Source organism: Pholis gunnellus (genome assembly GCF_910591455.1).
Source record: "Pholis gunnellus genome assembly, chromosome: 1".
NCBI lineage: Eukaryota > Metazoa > Chordata > Actinopteri > Perciformes > Pholidae > Pholis > Pholis gunnellus.
In genome coordinates, this window is record NC_136528.1 from 24,438,095 (window position 1) to 24,461,974 (window position 23,880).

Genomic DNA, 23,880 nt, shown 5'->3' on the forward strand with positions numbered 1-23,880 from the left:
ACGTCCACTGCATGCGAAACTTTCTCGACTTAACTTTCAGCATTATCGCAAATTAGGAAAAACGTGATGAAACAGCTTTACAGTAACTGGAAGTTAATATTAAGACATACAGTAACAGGGTTCGATGAAAACTAATCACTTTATTTTGTATAGGCGATGGTTCTCGCTACTCTTGCTATCTTTGTTTTTATGACTAAAACTTTTGAAAATGAGACCTCGGTCTCCTGTAGTATGTATGCTACAGGAAATGTCAAAGATTTTCCACGTCCTTATTGCACATTGTACATTATGGGCTGAGCAATCTGAAAACCAGCATGCATTAATTTGCACAGTGAGGACGTATTGAGAGTGTTCTGTTTCTGGCGTTGGCATTCATGATAAACGTTTTCAAAGGCAACCCCCCGGTGCAGCTCAGGCTGTCAAAGTTATAGAAATGATTGTGTTATCGTATGTTATTATATTATAAGTGTCTTCCAAATGCTTTTCGTCCCATGTGTTCTACTTTTAGCAACAGTTGCATACATTAAAGGATATAATCATTTGACCCCTTGCTGATTTAAGTGCCCACTAACAAGCCGAGCCAGACTCTTGACCTTCATCGCACAGAAAATAAGTGTAGGGAAATGAAAGTTCGAGTTGCTAAGCGACAGCCTTGAAACTTTGAAGTTTTGGAGGATCTGCAAAGAGGAGTGGATGAAATCCCTCTCTGGATGTGGTGGAGGAGAAGCTCTCAGCAGTCGGCAAATCTTTGGGAGACCAGAGAGAGCTGTACCTGGGTCTGCTCTATCCCACTGAAGACTACAAAGTGTGTCCTTGTTTTATTAAAAGGTTAAAGGTTAGGAAAATCCCACGAGAGAAGTGTTTTAATTAGAGAATGCATCTTTGAAAGGGTTTAGACTATGTTTTTACGGTGTATTATCTTTTGATTGCCACCACATCTTTTTAATTCTGAAGAACTTAAATACACACCTCTACTCATCAAGAAAGAGTCTGAAAGCCTTAGATATAGACATGTAGACTATTGTCTCCTATTGTTGTTGTAGGATGGTTTATGTCTGGATGTAAAGTGTATGATACTTATTAAAACATTGTAAAAAGTGAAATGGAATCTCTGCACATACTGTAAATAGTCTCTTACAGGGGAAACCGATCCCTGATTTATTTTTCCTTTACTTTTTTTTGAAGAGTTTAGAGTAGTAGCTTGTTGTTTTCTCTCCAGATGTTCATAAAATTACACAACTCTTTTACTGATGTAATGTGCAACCCATAGCGCAGAACGAGGACATTTCAAACTTAACGGATACTGTGACGGGTTCGCTTTAAAAAATTCATTACATGACCTTTTTCAAAAACACAACATATTGATATTATTTGATTGCAGTGCCTGCCTATAGGCTCTCATTGGTTTCCATTCACTTCAGTGCAGTACGTAAATAAACTTTTGCAGAGCATTGAAACTTTGAGACGGGTTTGTAATCTAACACAGCAAAGTTGTGCGTTAGGTCAGGTGGTGATGTTGTGAAGAGCTTTTAAAATACGTAACATTAGACGTGTGTGGTGCATGCAGAGCAAAAGCAAAAGAGAGATAACATTGTGTGTGATTAATTATCTCAAAAGAACTTCATACCACACAGAAAGGAAGGCCTATCAATGGGTGCCTTAATGAGAGGAAAAGTACATTCTACAATCTGCTATAAAATCAGTGTATACTGTGAAAAAATGACCATCAGTAATGTTACGAATACATGATTTGTAATTAATTGACTAAAATATGCAAATATAATTTTCGATTCAAATTTAATTCACAGGCTCCATCACCTGTCGTCATCAACACAACCTCTGAAACAAAGATTACAGAAAGACATAGAGCTCACCATTTGCCAACTATCTTGCTGACATAGCCCTTTTTCTTCAGCATCTGGGGAATCAAAATCTCATCCTCAGAGATTCCTCCCACTATCTCCTGTAGTGTGTATGCTACAGGAAATGTCAAAGATATTTAGTGTACAAGACTTTCCACGACTTTATTGCACATTGTACATTAAAGAAAAATCCTGCGCTAGTTACCATTAAATGTCAAACTATGTGCTCAACGCTGCTCTGCACCTCTGTGACATCGGCTGTAAATGTCCTCGTCTTAGCTTTCATAATGTATAAACGGCCATCATCCACGCTCCCACGCCTAAAGAAATGCTGTTTTCATCAAAATGTTCATGTATTTTTAAGTTGTTGAATTCATTCACATCCTTTTATTCATTTGATTGACTCATTTTAATTTTGTCCAGGTAGCCGGCCGGCTCATATCGAGGGTCCTCTCTGGTCCGTGCATTGGGCACATGGCAGATTTCTTTGTAATTTCTAAACTTTCCTCCAACCGACCATGAAGCTGTAAACTTTCAAATCTCACTTTTACCTCCTCCTGCATCCAATACTCGCAGATGTTCCCTCTCTCTTAACTCCATATCAGCCACTCAGTCCCACCAGGCTTTTCTTGTTCGAGTCCCTTAATTTCTCCCCAACCATACGTTGAGGATGTAGTCTTTTGGTTTTTAATAGTAAATGTTGCAGCATTTTAGATACAATTGCACCTTTTAAAGACAATACATCACAACGTAAACCCTCCGTCCAGGTTGAAGATCACTTATCTCAACATTAAAAGATAAGAAGGCATACGTATACCCTCTCAGCTGATCAATTAACAGGTTTGTTCATATGTGACTTTGTGTGTGTGTTTGTTTGTGTCTGCATAGTGTAAGCTGATGACCCATAAACTCTGCAGTCAGCAGATTTGAGAGTAACATCATCATCCTCCTATTAGCGGTGGTACTGTAGACGGTAACGGGCTACAAACACTACAGTCTGTATTTGAACAGATATTTTTTAGAAGTGTCCTGCTTTAGTAACAACTTTGTCACTGTTAGTTTTGGTTGTGTTCGTGTAAACTAAACAGTGGTACTGAAGTACAATTTCAAGGCTCTTGTACTTTACTTGAGTATTTTCATTTAGTGCTACCTGATACCTACTCCCCTTTGTTTTGGAGGCAAATTGTGTTCCTTTTACTTCAATAGATTTGTCTGACAGCTTTAGTTACTTTTCTATTTTCAATACACTTCTTGTCCAGTGAAAACCACGTATCTGGAGATTTAGATTTAGTTTGTGATTGGATTGGACTGACGGATGAAGTGGTCCTTTATGTGTTGGGAAAATGATTCCCGTCCTTGAACTAAATATTTAAAAAGTATAAGTGAGTATTTTTACTTTTGATATATAAGTCAATTTAGCTGATAATACTTACATATGTTTACTTAAGTAAGGTTTTGAATGCAGGACTTTATTTGTAGTGGAGTATTTCCTCAGTCTGGTGTTAGTACTTTTACTTAAGTAAAGGATCTGAAGACTTCTTCCACTACAAAGACTAATCATCCCTAAACTACAAGCAGGCAACTCTGCCAGATGAGACCAAACAGAACTTGAGGTTTTTAATCTGCATTAGCTTCATTTGTCCACATTTTCTGCAGTGTTGCTTTTTTATAATCCCAAATCCACCTCAGGAATCTAGTAGTTTCCCTTTGACGTCCTCAGATTGTTGTTACTCTCTTGAGTGTGAAGAGAGGAGAGAGAGACACATGCAGACACATGCTGGAGTTTGTTAGCATGCGTCGGTTTACATAACAACACATAGATTTATAGATTTTACTTTTTATGTCATGGGTAAAAAAATCAGATGACAAAGCATGACAAATCATGTTCATTAACGCACCACACAGACATTTACAAGTGGGCCTAAACTGTTGAATAGAAGTGGTTCCAAGGTTGTTAAATAACAGTCACTATGGATCTGTAGACACCTGCTCTATCTCTGACACTGAAAGGTTTGTTGTTACGTGATGATGGGATATCAGAGTATCTTCTCATTTCATTGCTTTAAGTTGGAAGACGACTTTTCCCTCGTAGGGGTCGTGGAAGTTTTCATAGCTGATCTTTTTGGAGACCACTCTGCACTGGATCTTGGCTTGCTTCTCTCCGACCAGCCTGAACCGAACGGCCACCAGCGGGTTGACGTAAGTAGGCTGAAGAAAAGGAGGAAGGAGGCCAAGCAGAGATTGTTGAAATTAGTTTGATTTTTGTGTTTAAGAAGAATGACTTGACATTTTGGGAAATACACTTTTTCACTTCCTTGCGGAGTTACGTGGGAAGATTGATACCACAAGCTGATGTTAGAATCTTGTTAGCTTAGCATTAAGACTGCAAACAGGGGGAAGCAGCTAGCCTTTCCTTCTACCAGCACCTTTAAATCTCCCAAATTAACATGGTATGTGTGTTTAGTGTAAAAACTGAAGAGTAACAAGGACAATGTGTGGTTTCAGGATATGTTGTCACAATTTGGTTGCCAAGCAAGCAGTGGAGACTCTAGGAAGTCACTGCAAATTGTCATTTTAACCTTAACCTTTGGACAGAGCCAGGCCAGCTGTTTCTCCTTGTTTTCAGTCTTTGCTAAGCTAAACTCACCTCCTGCTGGGTTCCAACACATGTTCACTGTACAGACTTGAGACATGTTTTCATCTAACTCAGCATATTTTTCAATATGTCGAACATTTAGTTTAATTCCCAAAGTTAATATGAATAACTCAAACATTTTGGTGCTTGGAGTGACTCAAAAACATTCAACATGAATGCATTAACATATGTTTGCTTACCTGATAGTAAATCAAAAGTGCCTTGAATTCTACAGTTGGTGAAAATGAGCTGTGGGCCTCTATTGACCCGCTGTTTGTGGTAATTCAGTTAAATACGTTTATCTAGATATATGCACACTATATTTATCACAAACCAGGTGACACACAATGAGTTTAGTACATGGGACCACTGCCTGGTTGGTGATTCAGGTTTACTTTTAAAGAACACATTTTTAAGGACATAAACAGATCTTGATTCTCGCTCACCTGTGCCAGTTTTCCGTAGTAAGGGAAGTAAGATAAATCCATAGTTGCACATTCAGGGAAATACTCGATTTTGTCCACATTGTTTTGTCCTTCCTAAACACGCACACGCACATAGACACAGCATTCCATTATATTTAATGGGGCACCAATTTTACTAAGAAAGATCAGTTTACTCAGCCTGAGAAAACAGTTGTATAATTACCTCCACCAAGGAGGTTATATTTTGTTTTGTTTTGTTTGTCAGCAGGATTTTAGAAAAAGCTACTGGCTCAAAATTCATAAAACTTGCATATCTCAGCCTCTGGTGCTTTAATTTGTCTCTCGGGAAGCCCTCCAACTTTATAGAAGTGCAAGTCTAAATCACTGGAGTACTCCCTGAAAATAACATGTAAAACTTCAGACACATTTTCTTTAATGCATGCCGTTAAAGTCAGTATATGCAGTTGTTGCTCACCAGTACAGTGCAGTTGACATAAGGGACATGGTCAGTGTTGTTAGTGGGCAAAAAGTTGATGATCTACGGAGACAAAACAGAACATTTGACTTTAGTCATTACTATTTAATCTGATATTAGAAGGTTATTTAAGGATTAAACCTACCCTGTTCATCTTAATGACAACACAAGGCATGGAGCAGTTGTAGCCAAAGGTCGGGTCCTCAAATCCTGAACAGGCTCCCAGCATGCTTTGCGTGAAGGGGCATGCCCACTTGGTGTGGTGAGGGGCAGAGAAGGTATCCTGGATGAAGTACTTTCCCTTTGTGCAGTTATATTTGTTACATTCAAGCTGCTTGGTGTCATTGTAGGCTGACAGAGAAAGACAGAAAGACAGACTTAGATGTCTTTTTTTGTGTTAAACATTAAAGTGTCTGTCCATCAGGGAAGAGTAAGTAAATACTAACGCTCCAGGAACTCATTAAGGATGTTGGTCATCTTCATCCAGCTGGCCTTGTCTGATGCGTTGTAGTTGATTTCAACAATTTCCTCCCCGTAAGTGTTCGGCCACACCATGACCCCTGAACAGAGAGGCAAAAAAACAGCTGGTTAACTGAGGTCGTCATTGTCTTAACTCGTGTTGTTGTTGTTATTGTTGTGTTACCCGGAGAATTTATCCGGTCTTGGTAGTCCGGGGCGTATGGATCCAAAGTGTACATGAGCGTCCAAATGGCCAGAGAAAAGAGGGCCGTCATCACCACGTAGAAGGCAACATAATACAGACTGATGTACACTGTGAACGAGAGTTGTTTTTTTTATTAACACACAGTCAATGTTACTTGTTAATGGCCCCTCAGTCTGATGCTATTTTTAAAGGTCAGTGTGTACAGTAAAATAGAGACGGAGAAAAATGTATGTCCACCTTTGCAGAGGTCAAAGTGTCCTCTGTCGATATGAGCTCAATTTACTCTGATTGTAAGATCAAACAGAGGGTGGAGGGGAAAAGCTTATCACAACAGCAAGTTTATCTCTCTCTGTCCACAAGCTGCAAACATACACACTCCTGGTGACAGGAAAAGTCACACCAAATGGTTTGTACAAGTTCATGATAGATGTTTATCTTTTACTGTTGCACACGCACGCACACACACACACACACACACACACACACACACACACACACACACACACACACACACACACACACACACACACACAGTATTGCATGTGGTGCATCATTGACATCACATGCTCACATGAAGTGATGGGATGTAAGATAAAAGCACATTTGCTTTGCAGGTTTAAATTATATTCACAAAAACATATGAAGATCTTATAAAATGTAAAGCACAGTTATAGATTTAAGTACATAACCATGCTGCACTATTTTATGTCTTAAATTCTTATCATACTTAACTGACATGACTTATTTTTTTTTTAAATACATATTTGTTTGTGAAGCGACTGCTTCACTGAAGAACTTTAACTCATTTAAAACATGTTAATTTAATTCAAAGGTCCTTCTGGTGCTTAAAGTGTTGTTAGTCAAAAACAAGTAGCCTATAGTAAAGCATTTTTCAGTCATTGCTGGTGAAATAGATGTTGCCTAAATGTTTGGTAGCATTGGTCACCAATTCAAAAGGATGCAATATAGCACAGAGATAAGTAGACCCTCACCTGCAGTGAATGAATGGCACTTAGCAGTGCTACAAACTACGGTCTTATAAATACGTGCAGTCTCGTAATTTATACAGAGCAACTGCACTGTATTATATTATTTAATGTTGTACAAGAAAAGTTAATGAAGTTATAATTACCCCATTTCTCTGGTGTTCTCCCCATTAACTTCCCTTCGTCGGAGTTCCAGACAAAACGACCAAAGTCTTCACATCGCTGCCCACAACTCCTCTTCTCCTTCAAGGCGGCCATGATGAGCAGACCTTTTCTTCCTTTCACTCAGTTTTTCCTTTTACTTCTCTTCCTCTCTCCCTCACTGACAGTGAGATTCAAACGGTGATATTTGTTTCTCCTCTCTCCTTCCTGTCGCTCCCCAAAGAATTTGAGGCACTTTGAGGTGTGTGCTTATGTCTTCTGTGGCCCCTGTCTCATTCTCCTTTTACAGTAATTTCAGCTAAAACTCCCTGGACGTCGCTCCAGAGTGTGATGAATGCCTTATCTCGTATTCACTATTTATAAGGCCAAGATAAGGTGGGCATGCTGGCAGTACGGAGGCTGAGGGGGGACAAAGTAGAAACAGGTGAACTTCCTTCTTCAGCAACATAACCTTCCCTCCTCAGCGGAACCTGAGGATCACCTTGAACCACATGGATTACTAATGACAACAGTCAAGGTGAACGACTGCATTTGATTTGCTCAGATTTAAACCGAACTGAAACATAAAACCAAAGTCTGCCTCTCATTGATTCTGGACCCGCCAAAGAGACAATCTGAGGTTTAAACATTGGATTTTTCCTAAAGTTATAAAGGAGGACATTTTAAAGGGACAGGATACTGTAACAGTGTTGTTATAGATTAGTTCAAAATTGTAAAAGAAATGCCCATCACAAGTTCCCAGAGCCAAAGGTGACTTCTTCAAATTGCTTGTATATTCAATTTAAAGCGATTCAATGCAAAAAAAACAGCAAATCCTCAAATTAATTTTAGCATTGTTATTGTGACCATGCTGACATCAGCATTTAGGTCAAAGAACCGCTGTGCTAAAGTACAACTCTCTCTCTCTCTCTCTCTCTCTCTCTCTCTCTCTCTCAGCTTCGCTGCATTGCATTCCTGTCATTACCAGCCCACTACATGCATAACCACATTGATCCCTCCCGAGTCGTTGTTTTCACCCTCTGTTCCCCTCTGTTCCTCCACAGGGTGCACGTGGGTTTGTGCAGGATAAAGCATTACAGTGTTAACAGAGTGGATAAATCCTTTTGGGGAAAGGTGACGAGTCAGGTAGATCCACATGTGTGTATCTGCATGTGTGTGAAAGGGACTCTCAGTTTTAATGACTGAGGGAAACACTGAGCTCTCTGAGGCTGTCTGCAGCAAGCAAGCGGTCCGCACCACATCTCGTTCTTATCTGGGAATCAATCATACATCATCTGCTTCTCAGCTGCTTTCCTCTTCTTTGTGCCATCTGGTCATCTGCACTCGTGCATCTTTTCTCTGTAGCTTTTTGCTGCACCTCGCACATTTCTCCGTCCCTCCTCCTCACTTTTCAACTGCGTCGCCATGGATATCGGTGGCCTGACGACAGTGGTGGCCAACTCTGCCTGCATCTGAATCCGCGGTTTTGATGGCACTGCCAACCCTGCATCCAACCGAGACAGGAAGTACCACTCCCGCCTGAAGCTGCCTCACATCACAGTGTGTGAAGGCCTGCAGGAGACTTTAGATCTGGGCTGCTCCACGGCAAACGTCTCTTTCAGGAGTTCCTGGACTCCGACAAAGACTATAAAGGCCCCTGCCGCCTGTGGAAGGATATTGAGGAGAGAGAAAAGGCAATGAGGTAAGAAGACAAGTTCTTTCTCATCAGGAGTGGAAATTCTGCTGCACAAGTGAAGGTATTACTGTCTAGTAAACATTACAGTTTGTGCAGAAACATACGTTGATGTCTAGTTTCTTTCTTTTTGCAATCCCCCCGTCTAAACAACAATCAGTAACTACATGAAGGCTTGCAGAAGATGTTAGACACCTTTGGCTTATATGATTAGTGTCTTCAGCATAAGAGCATGTTGATCTCCTTATAAAGTGCCAATCCTGCCATATTTATGAATGGAGCAGCTCTGGAGTGGATTTCCTAATCATCTGCTCAACCAACATAAAAACAATCTAAATATAACTTCTGCTCAAAATGTATTAGCTTACTATGCCTTGACAGATTAAACAAAATGTTAAAAATATAACTCCCTATAGAATATTGTTGATGCTAATATTTCTACGCCAAAGTGAACAACGTCCGTTCCTATACAATATGGTTAGCTGCGTTTAGGCTGCTTTATATGGGATAACGAGCTTTGTTTAGATGCAATGGTGGCTTATTTTCAATATCAACATCTTTTTAAAAGTTTTTTTGTACGTAAATTCTGATGAAACTTGACTGAAACGATGCATTCAAATGCAAACATATCTTTAGACATGAGTTCCGTGACTGGATGTTGCAAAGCTGTTGTGCAGCCAACTCTCAAGTGTCAGATGTTAGAGCTTCCCACCATCACATGGCAGAGCACTGAAACTACATGTGTCACACCTGTTTTAATGCACATGCTAAAGCTTGACAACGTCACTCATTGACCTTCAATAGTGTGGAAAAGGAAAGAAAGAGTTGATTATGAGGAAATCTGACTTCAATGTAGTGTAGCTAAGCTATAGCTTCACCTTGTTTCTTTGATAACCTGACACGTTTTACAGCAAACTAAGATAAATGATGTGCAGATAGGACTGTTAGTGCGTCGTTACTATGTCCTATGAAGATGACAGCTGTAAACACTGTAAACATGTGCTCATTTCTGCCGTCCTTTCCCGTCCTGAAGGGGGCTATGGTGGAAAAGCGGATCCTGGCTCGAGTTCACAGCAGGTTCATTGTCTCTTTGGCGTACGCCTTCCAGTCAAACACAGAGTTGTGTCTGGTCATGACCATCATGAATGGAGGAGACCTGAGGTTAGATCTCACTCACTGACATACTGACCACAGCATCTGTATATTTCAGTCTTTTATGCTTCGTCCTCTCAGAATCTAATTGAGACATCTTGCGTCCCAATGTTAACAGTTTATATTTAAAAATAGGGATTATGCATTGAAATTTAAATCTGATATTTAATTGGCCTTTGAGTTATTTTATGTAGCCTTAAAAATGGGATAAATGGTCCACTACATGGTGCCAGTTACCTGATGATTCTTTTTTCTTTTTATTAACAGATCGTTTTTAAATGTCAGTGTGAATGAAATTAAAACAATGTGGCGCACGGTATGGTTAAAATAAATGTCTACACACCTTACACCCTCTCTATTGTAGGTATCACATTTATAACGTGGATGAGGACAACCCGGGGTTGGACGAGCCGCGGGCCTGCTACTACGCTGCTCCGAGCATCTCCACCAGAAAAGGATCATCTACAGAGACCTCAAACCAGAGAACGTGCTGCTGGATAATCAAGGTCAGACACTCATGTACTCATAAAGATCAAGTCTCTTGTGTTGGGTCCTGAAATGCAGCCATTTAGATTTAGAGGTCAGTTATACACCATATTGGTTCAACAGTAAATGATGGGATACTGTCATTTTTTGGGACCAATATAATATTTTATTAAAACAATAGTTTGACAGTTTAGAAATTTGCTTATTCACTTTCTTGCCACGAGTTTTGATGAGGATTGATGCAGCTGCCATGTCTGTCTGTTAAACATGAAGTTGTGGCCGGGAGAGCGTGAGCGAAGCCTAACGTTAGACTGGAAACAAGGGGGGATGGCTAGCGTGGCTCTGTTCAAAAGTGGCAACATCCACCTACCAGCAGCTCAAAAGCTCACTGATTAACATGTTATATATCTTGTTTGTTTAATACGTGGTTTTACTCTGTCATTTCCTGGAGGTTTGAACAGAGCCAGGCTAGCTCTCTTTATGCTAACGTACAAAAAAGTGGAGTCCCTCTCATTATCTAGCTAACGCCCGACAAGAAATTAAGGGAATAAGGGCATTCCCCAAAAATGTCATAAACAAGGAAAAGATTTTTTTGTTTTGTTTTTCACAACCACCCACCCCCAGATATACTAGATTATGTTAACTGTAATGAAGTCCCTCACATTGACTTTAATAAGTATGTCTCATTATTGTCCTCTTGAGGTCAAAACACACACACATGCTGCGTAAACACACTTTACACCTTCACACCTTCAGTAACGTTACACGCTGAGTCTCACTTCCAACACAAGGACGTCTTTCTGTTATCATGCCACTACAGGTAAACGCGTCAGAGACGTATTGTTGCAGGTCAACATTGGTATCAGTGACGTGCACGGCTCCTGACATTACCCAGGTGTGTGTTTGTTCTCACAGGTAACGTGCGTATCTCTGACCTTGGTCTGGCTGTGGAGCTGGCTGATGATCAGTTCAAAATCAAGGGCTACGCCAGGGCTCCAGGTACAGTTGAAACAATACCAAGCTGAACATTTATCTGGTTTTAGCTGCTCTTACAACAGGATCTGTTAACGAGAACCACACCTGCAAAAACCCACAGCTATTTCTCGCTCTTTAATTAATATATGATGTAGCTTCTCCCGACCAACCAGTGATCCCTGAATGACTGAAGGAATGCTGCAAACAAATAAAACAAATACCAGACCTAAATGTAATCACTGTGTATCAGTATGAATAGATACTATGCATATATGCTGGAGCTGGTATAGGTATTATCTCATACCATATTGTTGATATTTTTGGTGTATTTAGAATATTGATGGGTTTGATTATTATTATGACACATGGTAGGTTGAGGTACCAACTTTTCCAGTATTATATTAAATTTAAATATATTATAAGTCAAAAATATTATTCTTAAGTAGTATAAAGATTACATTTTATTTGAAAATTATTTAAAGTTTAAATTCTGATTTATTTATTTTTTACAGTAAATGTTTAACAAATTAAAAAAAATAAAACAAGAGATCAAGAAATCAGTGAAACAACAGTTAAACCACAATGGAAGGAGATGCAATCAACAAAATAAAAAGTTTAATGAATGAATTTAATGCAAAATGTAAAAAATAAAAGAGTTTGGTTGGTGGCTTAGCAAACGTTTCTAAGTTAGGTGGTGTTCTGCCTGGAGGATCTGGCTACGGCCAGATCGGTTGATGCAACATCAAACATACTGTATACTAGTACTACTATATATTAGATAGTTTAATGTATAGTAATTCTTATGTTTTCTGAGTTAATAATTTGAACAAACTAAATCTGTAACCAGTCACTGCACAAGTGAATACATATAGGAGTAAGTACTTTCCCCTCTGAAATGCAGTGCAGTGCAGTAGCACATACAGTAGTGTAAAAATAGAAATACTCAAGTAACAGGTGTATACTGTATGTGAGTTGAGCAGCTGTACTTTTAAGGGAGTGAATTCTGATAATGTGACTCTTTGATCTCAGGATTTTAGTTTTAAGAGATTTTATAAGTATTTATTATTTAGGACTGATCCAAATGTACTGAAACTGAAACCTCTTTTCTATTGTCGGCAGGTTTCATGGCTCCTGAACTCCTGAAAGGGGAAGAGTACGACTTCTCCGTCAACTACTTCACTTTGAGGGTCACTCTGTATGACTTTATGACTGCAAAGGGAACCTTCAGGACCCGAGGAGACAAGGTAAATATTTTGTGTATGTTTTTCCAATCCTCAATCCACGTTTAGAGCTGTTTTTACATTTATTGTGTGCTTCAAACACTTTTTTTTTGGGGCTCTCTGTCTTTTTCGTCACAATCTTCTAGCTGTTCGTCTTTCTGTCAAGTGACGTTCATAGTAATACAGTAACGTTTAAAAAAAACTGGCTCAACTTTGCCCGCTTGTGGCCTGATGCTGACACTGCTGTGAAACATGAAGCCCTCATTTAACCAGTGGTGAAAGAAGTACTCATACTTCTCACTTAAATAATAGTAGTAAGACCACTCTGTAGAAGTACTTTGTTACAAGAAGAATATTTTACTTCAGTAGTAGTACTGTGGGGATACAGATTCCCTAGATTAGATCAGTTTAGATCAGCCTTAAAACTTGTTTCCAACCACATAATACAGGAATATTTGAAGAAACACATCTCACAAGTCTCTTCTCAGTGAAAAAAGGCCTCTTCAATTATAATAAAATGCCTCTTCGATATGAGGGAATGTGTATAAAAGAGATTTCAGTGAAAACTAACCAATGCACTCGATAAAGCCTGAGGGTGTATCGTTAGGTACACACAAACTCGTCACACCCTGATTGGCCGAGAGAGGAAATGCACCAAGTTGCTTTCAATTCTTAATTAGAAGCCTGTCCTCACACCCTGCACAACAGGTGGTCTGAATAACCCTCCAATTAACTCTAATAAATTGGAACGGTTCAAAATAATTATTAATATACTAAAGTAAAAGTACTTGTGGACACTTCTAGTTAATGACTTTGTGTTTTGCTTAGTCTATAGCACTGCATCATATTTTATAATGAATGATATATTTAGCTTGTAACATCTGCAAAGTAACTATGTGTACAAAGCAACAATATTTGCTTCTGAAAACATTTAAATCAGCATCAAATTCAAGTATCAGAATTACACATAGTTACTTTTCTCTCTGCATTAACGTTAAAGAGAACTGATTTTATTATTAGCATTTTAGTCAGGAACACTCTCGTTTTAGATTTTAACCATTTATTGAAACAAATGGAATACAGTTAAACTTGGCGATAATGGCTCCGCTCTTTGAATGCTCCCCGGATTAGCCAGCAGCTACTGAGCTAAGATCGGGAGCACGAGCAATAACCCCCCTGGGTTTACAGGACAGGGGTATATTTTTTAAATACATTTCAAACATTTGCCAGAAGATGAACTAACGAAGAGGTGGAGGCTGGGGTGGAGGAGGCGAAGCTTCGCCAGCAGTGTGGTCTGTAGCAGCGTAGATGTAGAATGAATCAGTGAGGAGGAAGCCATATTTAAATAAACCTCCGTGAAGTGAGAGTGGGCTGTGATTGGTGCGTGGCCGATCGGAAGCTATGATTCAATCGGCTGGCTGTCAGCTGGTTACAGCTGGGGCGTATAACTTCCGTGTCCTGCATGAATTTACGCTAGCTTCAGTTATGTGCATTGATGTACATGCTTACTTTATAGAGGATTTACAGTGGTATTGTACAGCGTATTCAGATAACTGTGCATGTACATAAACCTGAATATCCTGAATTTACCCCCAAATAAATACAAAAAGAGTTGTGCAGGTAAATGCCTCGATTGGTTATTCCTTAGGAATGTGTTTTCCAGACGTTTTAAGAGAAAAAGGATGAATATGTGTTAAAGTTGGACTCATGTTTTAAATGAGAGGAACAAATGAATCTCTCATTCTTCTTTGTGCTGTTTCGAGGTGGAGAACAAGGTGATGAAGAAGAGGATTCTGAATGATCCAGTAACGTATCCAGAGAAGTTCAGTGAGAAGGCGCAGTCCATCTGTGAGGGTCTGCTGTTCAAAGACGTCGACAAGAGGCTCGGCTTCAAGAACGGATCATGTGACGAGATCAGAGCGCACGCCTTCTTCAGCGAGATCAACTGGAGGAAACTCAATGCAGGTCTGGTTCATATCAGTAAAGTTTCCCAATGTTTGGCTGTTTTGTCTGTTTGCATCAAATTGCAAAACTGCACAAATCATTTTCTGCAGCTTTTTACAGTTTTAATTACTTTTTGCTCATTCATTTTGTTTTTCAAAAGTATTTCAATATTGCATACTGCTGAAGTACATACAAATATTTACATCATATATGTAAATCTTGAAGAATGTTATGGTTCTCTTTTAGATTCACTAAAAACAGTGTGCTTTCACTACTCTACAAGTCAACTACGTTTTCAAAATTCTTAAAAACTTACTGGAAGAGTCTCCAATGTGCACATAAAGGTTTCTATTGTTATTTCATAGAGAGAGTTATGTAGCTGTTATGCTCTTTTTGGGCAGTTTCTAATATTTTCTTAGTTGTTAAAGGTCCTGAAACCTTATTTTCTAAATCAGATTCTTACTTTGAGCAGCGAGGTCATACATGAACGTGACACGTTTCAACAGTTTGGGCTTTTTCACATGATATTTTTGTAGTTCTTGTGTTGTTTTTGCTCTACTAGTTGAGAATTGTGGGGGCAGTTGTGATACTAGGATACTATCAAACGGATCAAAACACACCCACACAGTTTTTGATAAAAGATAACTAAAGGTGTTTATTTTCCTGATAATTGTTGATGCACATTCAGTAATGAATATTTAATGTTACAGAGAAAAAAGATTTGGGAGGTTTCAAATACTACTCTTATGTCTTTCACTCTGTTTTGTGTCTCTTTTTTTGTGTTTTTTGCTACATTTTGTTTGAAATTTTCTCCTCCGCGAATCGCCACCTTACCGTGGTGGAGGAGTTTGAGTGGCTCAGTGATCCTGGGAGCTATGTTGTCCGGGGCAGTAGCCCCTGGTAGGGTCTCCCAAGGCAAACAGGTCTCAGGGGAGAGCCCAGACTAAGAGCGGTTCAAAAGAACCCTGATGATAAGCAGCCCACGGACTTCAGCCACCTCGCCCGGACCAGGAAAACCGGGGCACCCTCCCGGAGCCAGACCCAGGAGGGGAGCTCGTCGGCGAGCGTCTGGTGGCCCGACCGGGCCCCATGGGCGAAGGCCCGGTTGGGCTAGGCCCGAAGAAACAACATGGAGCAGCCACCCTGTGGACCCACCACCCGCAGGGACAAGCATCGGGGTCGGGTGCAATGCAGACCGGGCGGCAGGTCAGGCCGGAGGCCTGGGCGAGCCGATCGCCGGCAGCATAGACTAGCTCTAGGGACGTGGAACGTCACCTCGCTAGCGGGGAAAGAGCCGGAGCTGGTGCAGGAGGTGGAGCGATACCAGCTAGATATAGTTGGACTCACCTCCACACACAGTACTGGCTCTGGAACCAAGCTCCTGGAGAAGGGTTGGACTTTGTCCTTTTCCGGAGTTGCCCAAGGTGAGAGGCGCCGGGCGGGAGTGGGGATACTCACGAGTCCCCGGCTGAGCGCCGCTGTGTTGGAGTTCTCCCCGGAGAACGAGAGGGTCGCCTCCATGCACCTACGGGTTGCGGGGAGCAAGGCTCTGACTGTGGTTTGTGCTTATGCACCAAACAGCAGTTCAGAGTATCCGGCCTTCTTGGAGTCGGTGGGAGGGGTCCTGGAAAGGGCGCCGCCTGCCGACTCCATAGTTCTCCTGGGGGACTTCAACGCTCACGTGGGCAATGACGGAGAAACCTGGCGGGGGGTGATTGGGAGGAACGGCTTGCCCGATCTGAACCCGAGTGGTGTCTCTTTATTGGACTTCTGTGCTAGCCATGGTTTGGCCATAACGAACACCATGTTCGAACATAAGGTGGTTCATAAGTGTACCTGGTACCAGAACACCTTAGGCCGGAGATCAATGATCGACTTTGTAATCGTATCATCTGATCTGCGGCCGTATGTCTTGGACACTCGGGTGAAGAGAGGAGCAGAGCTGTCAACTGATCACCATCTGGTGGTGAGTTGGATCAGATGGCAGGGGAACCGGTTGGAAAGACCCGGCAAGCCCAAACGCATAGTGAGGGTGAACTGGGAACGTCTGGCGGAGGACCCTGTCCGGGAGGTCTTTAACTCCCACCTCCGGAAGAACTTCTCACACATCCCGAGGGAGGTTGGGAACATGGAATCCGAATGGACCATGTTCAAAGCCTCTATTGTGGACGCGGCCGCTAGGAGCTGTGGCCGGAAGGTCATCGGTGCCTGTTGTGGCGGCAACCCGAGAACCCGGTGGTGGACACCGGAGGTGAGGGAAGCCGTCAAGCTGAAGAAGGAGGCCTTCAGGGCCTGTTTGGCCCAGGGGTCTCCTGAAGCAGCTGAGAGGTACCGGCAGGCCAGAAGGACTGCAGCTGCGGTGGTCGCGGGTGCTAAAACTCGGGCATGGGAGGAGTTCGGGGAGGCCATGGAGAAGGACTTTCGGTTGGCCTCAAGGAGGTTCTGGCAAACCATCCGACGGCTCAGGAAGGGAAAGCAGGGCCTACCCCAGGCTGTTCTCAGCAGGGGGGGGGAACTGTTGACCCGGACGGGGGACATCGTCGGGCGGTGGAAAGAACACTTTGAGGAACTCCTAAACCCGACCAACATGTCCTCTGCAGAGGAGGCAGCGCCTGAAGACCTGGGGGGCTCACCCATATCCCTGGCAGAGGTCGCTAAGGTAGTCAAAAAGCTCCTTGGTGGCAAGGCGCCGGGGGTGGATGAGATCCGCCCTGAGATGCTGAAGGCGCTGGACACTGTTGGGCTGTCTTGGCTGACACGCCTCTTCAGTGTCGCATGGGGGTCGGGATCAGTGCCCATGGACTGGCAGACCGGGGTGGTGGTTCCCATTTTCAAAAAGGGGGACCGGAGAGTGTGCTCGAATTATCGGGGTATCACACTACTCAGCCTCCCGGGGAAAGCTTATGCCAGGGTGCTGGAAAGGAGGCTCCGACCGTTTGTCGAACCTCGGATTCAAGAGGAGCAGTGCGGATTCCGTCCCGGCCGTGGAACAGTGGACCAGCTCTTCACCCTCGCAAGACTACTGGAGGGGTTCTCGGAGTTTGCCCAACCAGTCTACATGTGTTTTGTGGACTTGGATAAGGCTTTCGACCGGGTCCCTCGGGGGTTCTTGTGGGGGACGCTGCGGGAGTATGGGGTGCCGGACCAGTTACAACGGGCGATCCGGTCTCTGTACGACTGCAGTAGGAGCTGTGTCCGCATTCTCGGCAATAAGTCAGACACGTTCCCGGTGGGTGTTGGCCTCCGCCAGGGCTGCCCTTTGTCACCGGTCCTGTTCGTGACTTTCATGGACAGGATTTCTAGGCGCAGCCGGGAGGTGGAGAACGCCAGGTTCGGGGGTCTCGGGATCACCTCTCTGCTATTTGCAGACGATGTGGTCCTGTTGGCCTCCTCGGATCTTGACCTCCAGCATTCATTGGGGCGGTTTGCAGCCGAGTGTGAAGCGGCGGGGATGAGAGTTAGCACCTCCAAATCCGAGGCCATGGTGCTCTGCCGGAAACCGGTGGATTGCTCCCTCCAGGTGGGGACGGAGTGCCTACCTCAAGTGAAGGAGTTTAAGTATCTCGGGGTCTTGTTCACGAGTGAGGGTAAGATGGAGCGGGAGATCGACAGGCGGATCGGTGCGGCTGCAGCAGTAAAGCAGGCGCTGCACCGGACCGTCTTGGTGAAGAGAGAGCTGAGCCGGAAGGCAAAGCTCTCAATTTACTGGTCGGTCTACGTTCCTACCCTCACCTATGGTCACGAACTCTGGGTCGTGACCGAAAGGACAAGGTCGCGGGTACAAGCGGCCGAAATGAGTTTCCTCTGTAGGGTGGCCGGGCTCAGCCTTAGAGATAGGGTAAGGAGCTCGGACATCAGGAGGGAACTTGGAGTCGAGCCGCTACTCCTTCGCATCAAAAGGAGTCAGCTGAGGTGGTTCGGGCATCTGATTAGGATGCCTCCTGGACGCCTCCCACTGGAGGTTTTCCGGGCACGTCCAACTGGGAAGAGACCCCGGGGAAGACCCAGAACACGCTGGAGGGATTATATCTCCCAGCTGGCCTGGGAACGCCTCGGGATCCCCCAGTATGAGCTGGAAAATGTTGCGGGTGAGAGGGAAGTCTGGGTCAGCCTGCTTGGCCTGCTGCCACCGCGACCCGACCCCGGATAAGCGGAGGAAAATGGATGGATGGATGTTTGAAATTTAAAATGTTTCCACGTATGGGGGTGCAGTGTCTTTTAGAGGCGCCCGATTTATTGGATAATTGGTAGAAATCCATCCGTCCCATCAATCCGTTTTCATCCATTCTGTAAAACACACTGATGAAGGCCCTGTGCTGATACCTGGTTGAATTCTGTTGAGGTGTTTTTTTTATACACTCCTCTGGGATCCTCACCCCGCCCTTCGTGCCAGACTCAAAGAACATCAGGAACATCTCCATCCCCTGGCAAGAGGAGATGATCGAGACGGGAATCTACGGCGAGCTCACTCTCTGGGGAGCAGACGGCGCTTTGCCCAACGACCTGCGACGTGAATCCGTCCTGGAGCAGCCGCCCAAGTCCTCCACCTGCCATAAGTCATAAGAAGATGATGACCAAAGAGCACCGAAGAGAAACATCCAGCTGTTAATGAAATATTTCACATGAACTGTTTGTCTGAAACACTTTTTGTACAAGACGTCAGTATATTTCAGTGATGAGGCTGAGTTTGGAGGGGAATGAATGCTTCTAACTGCAGTCTAATAGATAGCTAGAAAGTCTCACAAGCGATCTCGACAGTATGGCTGCTACTGCCGGAAGACGTTGTTCATTTGAGGTCCATACACAGCAAAATCTGAAGTGTGAATTCAACTCGCATAGTGTTAATATGAACACGATGCCAGTGTTTATATCATTTTCACAGATTCCGAGTTAAATTTACACTTTGGATAGTGTTTATATTGTAACTCTTTAATAGTGTTAAATATCGGACACTCACAGTGCTGTTTTATGACACATAAAAGTGTATTTCTAACACTGTGTGTCTGTGTTTACATAAGTTTAAATGTGTTCACCCTAAAGACGTAACAGTGAACAACTACAATAAATCATTGAAACAGACAATTTTATCTTTCTTTTTATTCCAAGCACAATGTAGCTGCATATGCATATTTACAAAAGAAATGAATGGTACATTAAGGCTCTCATCTTCACCATAAGCACTTTGTAAGTCAAAGGGCTTATAAATAACAAGACTGTCTGCTTTGATTACATCTTTCTCATCACTTTCACAGAGAGCATTTGAGCATGGAAATGCTCAACCACAAGCTTGTTCACTCCAAAGTAGATAACAGTGTCGACTAAAAGTATCTTCTTTATTCTGCAAAACCCAGACATATCATGATCGATCTCACTGAAAATGATTAGTCCTGCCCTATACTCTGTCCCACTGATTTGAACCCAGTTGTAGAGAAGATTTATTTCGGTACAGCATCCATACTCAATGTGGTTTAAAGGTGATGTCTCCCAATGATATCCTATGGACCTTTGATGTTTTTTTGCAGGAGATTTAGTGATGTTCTTGAAGTTTTGAAAACATTTTTGAAAGCCTTGTGTGTTTCATGCTCTATGTATTGCTCTCCAAATACCCATAGTCAAAAGCATAAATCCTAGAGAATATATCGAGTTTTGACAAAACATTTTCTGAGAGATTAGGTTAGATTAGAAAACTTTATTAACCCCCAGTGGGGAAACTCATTTGCCACCAAAAACTCATACAGACAACAATAGACACAATCCACAGTGCACAACAGACAAAAACACATTACAAAGAATATATAACACCAGAAAATGCCATATGAAACATGATTGACATCAGAAAGATGCTAAATCTAAAAGCCACATCTAAAGGTGTTCACTGCTGCTGGTCATTCAGTAGAACACTGAGGCATCCTGAGTCTCTCACTAAATGAGCTTCTGAGTTCATTAAAAACACAGTGTACTGGATGGCCTTCAAAGGAAACAATCGTTTTTAACTTGGCCCTTGTTCGCTTTTACCTCTAGTGAGTCCGGGGTAAGGCCAATCACTGAGCCAGCCTTCCTGATCATCTTATTGATCCTGTTTTTATCATCCGCAGTGGTAGACGAGGACACTAGCTAAGATCCCCTGATAGAAGACATGAAGAAGCTTCCTGCTGATATCAAAGGATCTAAGGTTCCTCAAGAAGAAGGGTCTTAACTGAACCTTCTTAAATACAGCATCAGTGTTCTTTTTCCAGTTTAATTTACTCTCCAGATAGACCCCGAGATATTTATGCGACTGGGACAATTTCTATCTGCTGACCCGCAATTATCACTGGGGAGACTTCCTCCTTCTGAAATCAATAACCAACTCTTTGGTCTTTCCAACATTTAGTTTAAAAAATGTTCATCACACCAGCTGACAAAAGACTCAACTGTGTGAGATACTCTCACAATAACCTCATCTCATACTGAGCCACCCCTTTAATGAATGTCGTGCATTATGTTCAAAAAAGAATTGTGGCAAACCTGAAAGAACTGCAGGCTGTTGAGTTGTGGAGTTGAATTCCTCTTTAAACCAAACACGGATAACTTCTGTGGGTCTGAACTCATTGCAGCGCATTTCAAAAAGCTCCTTTCCACGGAAGATTATCTTGGGGTCATCCTCATTGTAAACATTCTGTGTATCAGCTTTTTCACCAATAATTTCACCAACAATTGTTGCAACCAAACTATTTGCCATACCACTTCCTTGGAGTTGAGCAATAATTGACACAAATACTTTTTGTATTTTCTCTGTAAAGATCTGACGCATCGTCCTCAGAACACCCAGCCTCTGGGCTCTGCGTGGTACTTGTTGACTGTGAAAATTAGCTTGAGATGACTCAGAGTTTGCTGCATCACCACTTTGACAACTATCCCTCTCATGAAAACTAAATTAAATGATTTTTTTTAAGCCAGAATATGTTGAAAACTGACTGAAGGCATCAGTTCTGGTTTGGGTTCGTCCAACAGCAAGGATGTATGGTTGTTTAGCTTCTCTTCCCTGCAAGTGTTCAACGATGCTGCAGCATGACTGAAAAACAGAATAACAAACACCTTAGAGAGGCAGTTCAATTTCCATACAGTTGTACTTGCTGTTCCATGAGAGTTTAATAGATCCTCCAGTTTGACCAGTCATCTGCCCCTGTGTTGCAAAAACGTTTGCTTTACTGGGAGTGTGTTCCTTCCAAATGAACTGTGAGATACAGGTCAGTATTTATTTGGGAGGAATATACTCCCGGTGAAGTGTGCGTGAGAATCTGAATCATCACTCTAAAGCAGCGCAGGAAAAGGAAGAGTTAGCAAGTTTTTAACTGTTCACTACATACATGGGTCTGTAAAAGTTGAGTTGCTACTGTGTGTGTTTAAAACGTCCTCGCTGTTGAGGAATTGTTGTAAAGTTTGCAACATTGAGACGTTCAGATTAGTCCTTTCTTTTTTTTAAATCTCTTGTTTTTAATTGAGTTAATATAACTGAAAAACTGGCTTGTGGCATTCAAACAGATGAGACATACATACCTTGTGGAAGAACAACATTTTGCCCACTGCATCACTGGGACTCACTGTGATCCTCTTCCGTCCAGCTGTGGATGGTAAGAGATGGAGGAGCAGCAGGGAAGCCGTGTCACTGTCCCAGTCTACCAGGAGGAAGAATGAGGTGAAACAAGTCATTAGTATGTATACTTGGAATGCTCAAAGTTAACAGCACAAGCCATTTGGAATACAAACCAATATCATAGCTTACTGGTGTGATCGTTCTCTGCCAGGTTCTCAGCAGCTGTCAGAAGTCGGCACAGCTCAGTTGACTGAGTCAGGTGTTTTGATATGGGCTTGAATGCTGTATCCCACTTCTCAAGCATCTTGGAGGCTGTTTCAGCACCAAACAGCAGCAGGAAGTCTTGATTCAGCTGTTGATCATACACAGATGCAAAAATAAAAATCAAGCCAATGGTGTGTGCATTGTTAACGGCGTACATCCAACCAAATTAAAGACGAGAGTTTAAATAAAATATATGTACAACTCACTAGTCACTCATCAATCTTATAAAAAGGGCAGTTATGGGATTGTGAATTAATGACTTTATAACAATGTCAATCAAACTAATATATAGAATCTTTTTCTTGTTTGTGTTTGTTTTGAAGAAAAACCCCAAAACTCTAGCCTGTAAAACCGGTGTGTATTCTGGAAGTAATCCTTAAAAATAAACGTACATTGCTCTTTGGAGAAAAGGGATCCTTCAGCGGAGGAAAGAGTGTAATGATTCCCAGAGCAAACTTCTCCTTCTGGTTACGGGAAGGAATCCTCCTTTAGAGCAAAGACGATACAAAAACATTAAATTCAAATGCCCCACCAATGACATTGTTACAATGCTATGCATTCTAACAATGCATGGCATTCCTTTTTAATATAAACCACAAATGTAATATCAGTGCATCAGTTACACCAGAGCACTCGCCTGTATTGTAAATAGGATAATAAAAGCTAAGGGTTTCATGTAGTGTCCAACAATATCAAACATCTAGATGTTACATTGATATGTGTTTTATATTTTAAAACACCGAATAATAGTATAAATGCCCACACGACTTGTTATTCAAATGTTGACCGATGGAGGGCGCTGTAAACTCACTTCACCGCTGCAGCCTCATGATATTACAGCCTGTAGACATTAAAACACACCAAGAAACTCACTATATTATACTAAGAAAATACATAAACAACTCGTCATTACAAAGTATAGAGTTTAGCCATATATTCTGCGAGTATTTTAACATGAGTCCTGAAATTAAAGCTGAATTAAACTTATGTAAGACAGATGATTTAATAATTGATCACTGAGGTGAATGTAGGGAGCTGATTGGTCTCTCTCGCTCTCTCTCTCTCTCTCTCTCTCTCTCTCTCTCTCTCTCTCTCGCTCTCTCTCTCTCTCTCTCTCTCTCTCTCTGTCTTTCTCTCTCAGGCTTGAAGAAAAGTTAAAGTCGTCTTCGCTCAGAATCAGCTGTACAAATCTATATGAAACCGCATTCTTATTTATCATAAGATGATTCAACTATAAGAAGCCTCTTGTTCGCAGCGTATTTGCCTGAGGAGGATGACGACTCTGTTTTGAATCTACAGGGACAAAAAAAGAAAAGCGTCGCTTCAGCCTCCTGCTCTGCTTTTATTCATTTCTGAAGATAAATCATCCGGACTGAGGCAAA

At 42.1% G+C, this 23,880-nt stretch overlaps 2 protein-coding genes across 2 annotated transcripts; one reads left to right on the plus strand and one right to left on the minus strand.

Moving 5' to 3' along the window:
- Nucleotides 1-3,911: 3,911 nt before the first annotated feature.
- Nucleotides 3,912-7,305, minus strand: LOC306700688 (potassium-transporting ATPase subunit beta-like; the record flags this gene model as incomplete). The annotated part of the gene is made up of 7 exons (XM_079165772.1): nt 3,912-4,070; nt 4,944-5,036; nt 5,398-5,460; nt 5,543-5,748; nt 5,844-5,957; nt 6,041-6,169; nt 7,194-7,305. The coding sequence occupies 7 exons, from the start codon at nt 7,303-7,305 to the stop codon at nt 3,912-3,914; spliced, it is 876 nt and encodes a 291-aa protein (XP_079021898.1).
- Nucleotides 7,306-8,610: 1,305 nt separating this feature from the next.
- Nucleotides 8,611-19,221, plus strand: grk1a (G protein-coupled receptor kinase 1 a; the record flags this gene model as incomplete). Its single annotated transcript, XM_079160948.1, is given in 10 exon segments — nt 8,611-8,661; nt 8,665-8,785; nt 8,788-8,882; nt 9,915-10,042; nt 10,398-10,465; nt 10,468-10,539; nt 11,435-11,518; nt 12,614-12,738; nt 14,478-14,684; nt 19,030-19,221. Coding segments are annotated over 10 exon segments (1,140 nt in total). The 5' UTR covers nt 8,611-8,613.
- Between the last annotated feature and the right edge of the window lie 4,659 nt (nt 19,222-23,880).